Consider the following 10,666-nt stretch of genomic DNA (forward strand, 5'->3'; position numbering starts at 1 on the left):
GCAGAACCGGGGATTGAACTCAGGCCCTTGTGCTTGCCAGGGAAGTGCTTATTCCACTGAGCCATCTCCCTGGCCCCTGGATTATACATTTTTAATTCCTTTATTTATTTATTTTCGGTGGTACCAGAGATAGAACTCAGGGCCTTTCGCTTCCCAGACAAGCACTTATTCCACTGAGCTATCTTCCTACCTCTATTTTTTCATTTTTTAATGACAGTACAAAATAGTATTAAAACAGAAAATATTACAAATGATACAGAATTTTACTAAACAAATAGCACCCTGAACACTCCGAATCTTGTCTGGATTGTATTTTATTGATTTGCTCTTACCCTTTCCCAATTTTTAAAGATCAGTTGGTGGTATTCATTCATTCTGTGTCTTTTTTTCTAGTTAGAGACAGCAATAACAGATAACCTCTTTGATGGTATTATTAATGAAGGGGCTAAACATGTTCATGGGGATAATGATTCTCATTTGCACTTCTTTATGTAAATGTTTAACAAAGGAAATTTAACTTGTTTTCATGCCCCTCTCCTATTACTTCTAACTGAAATATGCATCCCTGCGAACACATTTATTCTTTTCTCTAGCGATACTAAAGTGGCATTGCCCTTAGATTGTAATGTTGAACCGCTGGCTAAGTCCTATGTATGTATCTCCAGGGTTTTTTTCCAACCTTTGGATGTTGTGTTGGAAGAGACTCATTTTATGGGATCTAAGGCATACACAAGTTCCTGCATATTCTTCTCTGTGTAGAGCTTAAGACAGTTATTCTCTTATTATTGTCTAGCTTTCCTAGAGCCTTGTGGGTTCTAGGTAGCTAGTAGATGATCTGAGATTTCATCTTCCCCTTTGTTCTTAATATTCTGAGGGTGCATATAAAATTCTGTATTAGCATAAACAAAAATTTAAAGTCCATGCTGTTTGATTTTAACTTTATTGATGTATACAAAAAAAACCCCTCTGATTTAGGGGCCAAAATACATTTTTAAAGGATACTAGAAATTGAAAGCTTAAGAAGTAAGACTGTGATTATTTTTAGACTGCTGATATGTGTGTCTTTTGCACTAGGTCTGGCCCCTGGATCCTGTCATTGCAAACCTGGCTTTGGAGGGGTGAGCTGTGACCGGTGTGCCAGGGGCTATACTGGCTACCCGGCCTGTCAAGCCTGTAACTGCAGTGGCGCGGGGAGCACCAACGAGGACCCTTGCGTTGGGCCATGCGACTGCAAGGTACACCATTTATGCCGGTAGTGTCCAAGGCTCAAAGCAGAAGGTGTTCTCCCTTGGCTTCTCCATCATTGTTGGCTGGACTTGTTCTATATGTAAAACTGCTCTAAGTATTCTGTAACAGTCCTTAAATGACTATAAGGGGCACTTTGTCAAGTCACTTATAAGTGGCTGACAATTCATCTAAAAGCTACAGATAGAAGGTAAATCATCCTGACAGACTGTATCATTTTATAACAAAAAGACTTTTCTACCCATTGCCAATATACTCTGTTATGTTAAATATATACAGTAACCCTTTAGCATTATACTCAGATGTTCTATTTCTTTGCATCTAATTCTTAAAGGAATTTTTTCAAGGCTTTCCTTCTTGATTTTTAAATAATCCTCTTAAGTTAGAATTCAGGTAGGTCTTACAATTCTCACCATTTCCAACTCTTCTGCTTAATTACCAAAGCCTAAGAAGGCCTAATGGAATTGATTAAAGACTCACCATTTCCTCCCAAGAGTACTTTCAGAATTGCGATTGTATTTGCTGCACATGCTTGGCTAATAGCTCATCATTTTAACAGTGAGGGACGCATTACAGCTGCAGCTGAGGCACATGCTGAAGGCAGAGAGGCAGGAAGAAGTGGAAAATGGTCACCCCGGCTGAGTTTATAGTGATGAGTTTGATAATGTTCTGGGTACTACAGGGCTGTATTACCCAAGGGAGTGAACAGTTCTTTGAAAAAATTAGCACACAGTTTCTCTATGGAAATACAAATGAAAAGAACTTTGCCCCTTTCTTTACAATCATCTTTACTAAAAGAAATCCTGCTTTTATTAATTTATTAGGACTATGTAGGCAGGGATACATACTGTGTGGTTATAGCTCATACATGTATATGCATGTGTATATGCATTCAAACATTAAGTCACATGTCATTTTATTGTAGCTCTGCATGTACTGGGATAAGATGTCTGGATTACCAAGCTAAATGTTATGGTAGTTAAAAAGTAGGTATGTGTTTTGTACTAATTTAGGTACAGAGCCAAGTTATGTACCTGTGTTGATCTACCAAGATTGGATATTGAACTATTTACTGTCTGCACAAGTGAGCAGGAAGCCCAGCAGACATGGTGAGGATTTGTCATGTACTAGAATATAGCAAATTTTCTAGATTTGGTACTTTTCATTCCAATATTATCAGAAATGAAAAATTGCTCTCATAGAATAAGGCCAGAGAGTGGTTTGTTGAGTGGTGAGTTCCTTAAGGACTCTTTCCCTCTCTACCCTGAATGTCTTCTTGGATACTCCTGCAGGCCTACAAATCTCTTCTCTAATATGTACCAAAACATCCAATGCATGCATTGGATTCCACAGATATTTTTAACCTCTACTCTCTCCAATAAAGGACAAGCTAACCTTGCTTACATTAGAAGAGAAACTACCTGAGTCTGGAAAATACAGGAAGTGGGGCAGGAAAAAGATGAAGCATTTTTGTATTTACCATGCAGTGAAAAGTGACATCTAGTAGGCAGCATGAAAGTGCCCACAAGGAGGCAGGCCTCATGTTCTTCTCTTGGGGAAATACAGCTGGAAGCTGCACGTAGAGAACTGTGATGATTAGGAGAACCTGGAGGGAGAGCTCTCCGAGCGGCTAACGCCAGCGCGCTGCCTGGCTCAGTATTGCACAGAGAGTGCTTATAGTCCTAATAAGGAAAATGCCTCCCACGAAGACACTTGAAGCTCTACACAATTAAAATGCCACAATAAACAGCAATTAAGAAATCATAAAACAGATTGAAAAATTAAGTCGATGGTGTCATTAAGAGCATCATTCAAACCTGTGACATTTTAAATAGAAAACTATGAGCTCTTAAAAATTTTTTGTCTAGAATAAAAACTGGTAAAAAGCAAGTTTTTAAAAGATCTACATAATTGCATAAATAATAAATTATATACATATAACAGATGGATTAACACTGTTGTACAATATATTATAATGAATTCTATCACAATGCCCATGCAGTCTACAATTAAATGCCTACTACCTCTTACTGATAAGAAAATAAATATCTGAGTATTTCTACATGCTGTGTATGCAATCTATGTATACAATCAATGAAAGAATACTTGTCAGCTTAGAGAAGAGCACAATATTTCTTTCTGATCATAAAAGCATGATTTTACATACTTGTGTTGACATCATTATAAACAACATGAAGGGCCAGCCAAATAGCTCAGCGGATTAAAGTGCCTGTAAGCAGGCACAGGGGCCAGAAGTTTGATCCCCAGGACTGCCGTGCCAACCCCGACCCCGGGACATGCTGAGACAGCAAATGAGATTGGGCATGGTAGTATCCTGTAATCCCAGCACTTGGGAGGCTGTAAACAGGTGGATCACTATGAGTTCTGATCTAATAGTGAGACCCTGAACACGCTGTAGATCCCTAAAATACAAAAATAGAAAATAAAAAATGCATAAAGACATGAATTAATATGCTACTGAAGCAAAATTTCACTGATAATTGAAATTCAAAGAAATTAGAGCACTTTGGTTAAATAAAAATATGTAATCATGTGCATATAATTTGCTATCAAAATTAGTAATATTACTAAGAGTAGAATATGAATTATATGTAAAATAATATATAAATAATATTTGAGTAAATATTTATTTCTGATGAGCCAATTAATGAGTACATGTCTGAACATTTATTCCATTAACCCAATACAGTAAGAGTTTTTCAGTGTTCATAGATAAAAATGTCTCTTTTATCAAAGGCTTTCTTATTAATTTTTTTCTATTGTGAATGTTAAATGACTGTTATTCTAAATGCCGTACTAAGTGGGTGGGGACAGCACATTTCTTGTTTCTGCTATTTCAAACACACAGATATGCTGGATAAACATAACAGATAAATTTTAAAATATTTAGATTAAGGAAATGAAGGACCATTTCAAGGTGGCCTGCCTGAGAGGGGAATTTAAATAAAATATAAGCTCAAGCCAAATTGAGCAATGAGGGCTGAGGGGTAGTGGCTATGAGGCCAGACTGAGTTTTAAGACTGAAGCTAAAGTTTGGGGTTTAAAGCTTTCCCTAGGACTCGGTAGAGGGAAATCCTTTGTGACTATGCAAAATGAACTGGAAGATTTTTCCTGCAGATCTGGAGAGGCAGTGAGGAAACTCTTCTATAGGGACCAGGGTCAGGAAAAATTAGTGCCCGGTGGGAAATCCAATCCCCAATGGGATGTGCCACACTGGAACGAGGGCTCTCTTATTCTCTCTTTATTTGCTAGCATTTGGCAGTAAATCAAGTGAATGGTTTTCTCATCGGGCTGGAGGGGAACATGGTTTCAACCAGCAGAAGGCCCACCATGAAGCAGCACAGTGCATGAGAGGAAAACAATGATAGCAGGAAATTGATAAACACGATTGTCCATATACTCGTGCACTAAGAACTAAATAATAGTCTGAAAATAATAACATAACCTAGAAAAATGTCACTCTATTATGTAACCTAAATTGCAAAAAATAGAAATATGTTAAAATGTACATCATAAAAACATTACAGAAGACTAAATGGGTAGGGAATAAGAAAAACATTACAAAACAGAATGATATATTCAAATAAAACAATAACCTAATTTAGCCAAAGAATGAGTATAATATATGCATGTAATATAAAATAATAGATTAGATCCAACTATATACAGAATCAGAAATATGGTCTTAAGGAATTTTCTATCATGTAGCATACAAAGGTAAAAAAATAAAAATGAAATCATTAAGTGCCTTGTAAAACAATACAATTTAACATATGTTTAGAAGATTTACCAGATTTACTTTAGTAAGAATAGTGGATCTATTTGTATGCCTTTTTTTCTTTAATTTTGTCAGAGATGGGTATTCCATTGCCATTTAAATAATGCAGGTGCATGAATTCAGCAAAATAATCCAACAAACAAAAAAAGGAATACAAATGAAGGGCCGTTTTGTATCTGCATATACAAAATAGTTAAGATAGATATACAGCTACTTTCTCTTAATTCAATGGGAAGAAGGATTTGTACTAATAATGTTTGGACAGGATATCCTGTCTGTATCTTATACTATGAATGACCACTAAGAGGACAACAATATGCAATGTATTAATTATTGAGACTGTCCTCTTAATCAGTTTTGAAACTATCTCATTGTTATTTGTTTCTCAATAAAATTAATAAAACAAGAATAATGAATCCAAAAAAAATCTTTACTAGATTTCAGGATACAAAAACTAATGTATAAAAAGCAGTAGTATTTCTATACCTCAGTGAATACCAAATAGAAAATGTAGCAAAAACATTTAGAATAACAACATACCCTTTATGTTATTTAGAAATAAATGTTTTAAAAATAGATAATTTCTTTTAAAATGATTAAAGAATATAAAATAAATATTAAAATGTAAAGATACCTGGTAATACCAAATACATGTAAAAGCCTCAGGAAATGGGAATGTTTGCTCTTTAGGTAAATCAACTTAGGAGGGCATTTGATATGGTCTAGTCCATTGGGTTGACAAAGCCTTGTCATCCAGAAATTTCACATCCAAGCAGCCATGATAAATTGTTAACCAAATTTTTAAGGATATATAGAAAAAGAGGCTTAACATGAGTCACTTCCTAGGTAAAACTATTTCGTTATAACTGTCAAGACTATTTTAACTGATGAACAATATTATTTTCATAACTTGTGTTATGAAACACAAGTTTCTACACACAGTGTTTGTTTGTTTGTTTGGTACAGGGACTCGCTACACAGCTTGGACTCATAGTGATACTCTTGTCTCAGCTTCCCCAGCACTGGGATTAGAGGCATGCACCACCATGCCCAGTTTTGGTGACTGGCACGGCACACCCAGGGTTCTGGGGCCCACATGGCAGGTCATGCCAGGGACTGAACACAGGTCCTTGTGCTTGGCAGTCAGGTACTTAGACTGCCGAGCTATCTCCTCAGCCCCCTGCATGCACTTCTCACAGTAAAAATCTTACTTCTGTAATTTAAATTCAGGGTTGAACATACACTGCATGGAAAGCTCATCTTAGAAGCACCTAGATTTAAGTCTTAGAGTTAATGAGGTGGTCATTCTGGTACAAAGATGAAAAAGAGGGAAGTAGCCCAAAACAAATAAAAAGGTTAATACTCTATAAAAATTCTTGTGGGTAAAAATAATGGAAACCTCTCTGCAGGTGAAGAGAAAAACAAACAACAGAAAACATTCCCACTATGTATTAGTTTTCAGTCAAGATTCTCCCCTTGCGCATCAGATTCTCTCCTCTGAGCCCTCTCTGATGTCATCTCACCTTAGCCTTGTGCTCAAATGGGCCCCAGATGAGGCAACAGCCCTGCTGCCTTGTTCATCAAGGAATCCCCATTTTTACTATCTGAGCACACAGTTCTGCCTTCAGCCAGATCCATGTAGATTAATAAGAATCACCTCTACCCTTGATGTTTCCTTTTGGCAATTTCCATGAACTAACCCCCCTGTAGTCCTAATCTGTACATCTGCACTTATCTTTGCTGAATTTAGAATGAAGCCCACTGTGCACTGAGGTCTCTTTTCCCCTATTATCATAGTTTCTGAGTAAAATCTCTCTTTTTTTCCTCTCACTTTAGCCACTCTCTGGTTATGGGTTTTCTTATTTTTGACAATATTAAAAGCTCAGGTTGCAAAAGTAAAAACTAATTATCAGGTTTTTTTCTCCCTAACCCACCATTTATTATCTAGCCTTGGAACAGAATTTTTAAAGAGTAGGCACTCACCAAATACAGATAATTAACTAATTATCTTTCCATTTGTTGATTTTTTTTTTAATACTGAGATGCGTTAGAGTAAAAGCCATATTGGAAGGAAGCCTGTAATTGACTGCACACATCCATAACGTCCAGCATGGTGTAAAATTTCTGAAGCAGTTATCACAAGAACTAACTTAAATATCACTGTAGATATTCTCGGTAGCATTGGCAATGTAATTCCCAGCTGACTGACAATCACAGTTAGACATGCGCGGCTGAAGCTGTACCTGATTTATAAGGAGGCGGCTTCGTGAGGAAGAATGTAGGAAAACTACCACGACTCTATTTCTCCAGAGAAAAGCTGCACTGAGGGAACTACAGCAAAGGGGAAGCTGACATCACTCCCACAGAGTCTGACTTTAAAAACATAAAAAAGAAGAGAAACTAGCAAGGTTCTTGTAAATCAGCTTTGGTTTTCGGGGTGAAGAATAACAACAGGGAAAAAATTGGCAACTTCTGTAAATGTTTATACAGGATAGGCCACAACATAATTAGACCTTCTACTAAATATGTTCATTGGAAATGTGTGTCTAGAAGACACGTTTTTCCCTAAGGGAATGAAAATTGGTTTTTCAAGACAAAAATATTCATTTTACATTTAAGGTAAACATGCACAATGTAAATCCAAAAGTGTATCTGTAAGATTAAAATACAGTGGTGGAGATTATTATGAAAATAATCACTGAATACACTCTCTAGGGTCATGATAAAAAAAATATACTGAATAGGCTGAGGCTTTTAGCTGAAGTAAAGTGACACTTTTTAATATAAATGTACAAATCTGAAAATATTTATTACATAGATTACTTGCAATGGGAAAAACTATGTTTGATTTGTGTTTTAATATAATCTATTATAGCAGTGGTTTGGAAACAAATGGTGAAAGGAGAATGCTCGGAATCTTAATCTCTTGAATGGAAGTCAGGAATGTGCTGGAAATTACTTCATCCCTAGGTTTCAGGGTGAAAATTTTCAGTAAGAATGCAAATTAGAAAGGATACCAAGTGGACTAAAAACAAATGCAATCATTTTTAAAATTGACAGGAGTTTTAATAGAGTAAATCTCACATTTTTAGTTAAACATCTAAAACATCTTAATATATATAATTAAGACCTTTTAAAAAAGTTGTTCAATATAAAGAAGTCATAGAGCAGTAGTTAAAGAAAGATGACTGCCAGATGGGAAGTTGTAAACCCTCACTATCATTGTTGGATATTTAGGACCAATTATTTCACCCAGGTTGTAGGAACTGAACTAGAAAGTGTCAAGGAGCAAGACATGGGTCCTGCCAACCTTACTATTCAGAGTATAGAAGAACAATAATGAGAGCTTTACTGCTTATACTTATCCATGTTTTCCAGCACATGGCCTTTAGTAGACAGCCACGCATGGTAAGGTTACACCTAACAGGACAGTGACGGCTGCAGGACATTATTTTCATTTTATCATGACAACTTCAGGATATGCCTTATTTTGCTCAACCCAATGACTTCTCTGACTTGATTTTAGGTTATATAGCAGTTATGTGGTGATGGGTATTTCTATATTTTTAGAACTCCAATTTCCTTACTGTGTAAGGAAAACTATGACTAGTTTTGGTATAATTGTTTCAGGGCAATTTTACATTCCCTTTGGTATTCCCTACCATATCTTTTTCAGAGGACCTCAACAATGATTTGATTAAAGAATAAGTCACTTAAAGAATATGAAAAATAAGAAAAATGGGCATGTCATTTATTAATAATTTCGTATTGAAAGGAAAGGAAATTGCTCAAAAAGCTCAGCACAGAGTAGATGGTTCACATTTCAACTGAGAAGCAAAATATTTAAGTCTTGGACCATACTTCTCAAGAGCATCTTCCAAGAATCAGTCAGGTATATAGTCAGAAGTTGAATCATGAATGTATGCTTATGAGTCAGAGAGATTTTGAAAAAGCAATAAAAGGCTCTGAAGGCCCTTGGAAACTTGTAGAAAGAATTGCAACCCATACTACCAAACTCAATGCATAAGTATGGAGGAGCTAATTAAAATGAAATTTATTTAGTACATTATTTAAAAGGTGGGAAAACTCATTATTTCAAAGGTGCCATTGAGAAGATACACAGAAAAGCCCCAAAATAGCTCATGTCTATCTTTGAACAGTACTTCTCCCTATTATGTAAAACAGTAAGTACCATGCTCTGCTGTTCTCTATTAATTGCCATTTAGAAACTTTTATTATTTTTAAAAATAAAAAGTTTAAAATGCAATCTTACAAATAAGAAATTGCTTATATATATATCTATATATATACACTCTCTTGATGAAATTTGGTAAAGAAAAAATATAGGATCTGGTATAAGTAGTTTTCTGTGTCACCATGGGTCTGGAAAGAGGAGTTCTCCTCAGATAAAAAGCTCTCCTTCTCCATTTGTCATCTGCCTGCCAATCTCAAAAGGCCTTTTATGTGAGCCATAAATAGTGATTTGGAAGCACAGCTTATATCCACCATATTTAGCAGGTAGTTGTGCTTTGAATTTCTCTTCAGGAAAGCCCTAGAAAAATCAAAGCCTAACCATTTGGAATGGAGTAAACGCACCTCAACTTGATGAGGAACCCTAAAGGACAGTCTGGATAAGTTAGTTTTAAGGCAGTTTCCTTTTAAAAATTTCTTGAATCAGACATCACTCAGAACAAGATTAAATTCAGAGACCTCTGCTCTGAAGTAGTCAACAAGTATGAATAGACTAAAACAAAAGTTAAATAAAAATCTCTTGATTAGTTAATTCCAGACATTTGCCTTAATTATAGATGAGCTGACGAACTGGCAGCCGGTGATTGGCTGAAGCTCGGCTGCTGGTGCTGGACTGAGACACCTACATTTTTAGCCTGTTGACATAATGTTAGGTTGCAGTTCATTATGTGGGGACTGTAGGTGTGGAAACAAACTCAGGCCACAGTTAATCCACTAGAGCAACAGCTGACTAGAGCAAATGCAGGGTATAGACAGCGAAACAAAGTGTGGCAGAATATAAGCTCCAGTTTGTGGCACTGAGTAGACATGCTGCGCAAGGGGACATCAGGTCCCTGCGAACGTTCTGATGGATGTTAGTAGTTTACCAAAGGAGCTGACGTGAGTGGGGAATGAGAAAACAAAGCAGGTCCTCCCGAAGACTTGTAGTGGGGCCTAAAACATATTGGCCTGAAGGTTTGTCACAACAAGCTCCTGCATGGCTCCCCTGATCCCAGAGGCGTGGTATGCCATCATCACGCCCTGGAGAGTTGGGGCCATGCACCACACTCAGCTTCAGTACTTCATGAGAAGAACATATAAAGCTCTGAGAACTGTTTAATTTGTGTTGTATTTAATTGCATGAAAGATTCCTAATTGAAATTAATTGAAATCAGCAGAGACAAAAGATGCTCCAAGAAAAGACGGCAGCAACCATGTAGACTCCCCACCATCGTCCCCACTATCCTCCCTTCCAACATCCCCACCATCCTCCCCACTATCCTCCTCCTCATCCTCTCCACCATCCTCCCCACCATCCTCCCCACCATCCTCCCTTCTGTCCTCCCCATCATCCTCCCCACTGTCCTGCCCAGAATCCTCCCCAGCATCTTC

At 36.9% G+C, this 10,666-nt stretch overlaps 1 protein-coding gene across 1 annotated transcript in view; it reads left to right on the top strand.

Annotated features, from left to right (window-relative positions):
* Nucleotides 1–10,666, top strand: part of Lama2 (laminin subunit alpha 2) — a 639,722-nt gene that overhangs the window by 287,352 nt on the left and 341,704 nt on the right. Inside the window, exon 10 of the mRNA XM_023714262.1 lies at nucleotides 1,075–1,235. Within this exon, the coding sequence (XP_023570030.1) occupies nucleotides 1,075–1,235 (161 nt within the window). The remainder of the gene's footprint in view (nucleotides 1–1,074; nucleotides 1,236–10,666) is intronic.

The sequence above is a fragment of the Octodon degus genome, unplaced genomic scaffold, assembly GCF_000260255.1.
Source record: "Octodon degus isolate 3935 unplaced genomic scaffold, OctDeg1.0 scaffold00034, whole genome shotgun sequence".
Lineage (NCBI taxonomy): Eukaryota > Metazoa > Chordata > Mammalia > Rodentia > Octodontidae > Octodon > Octodon degus.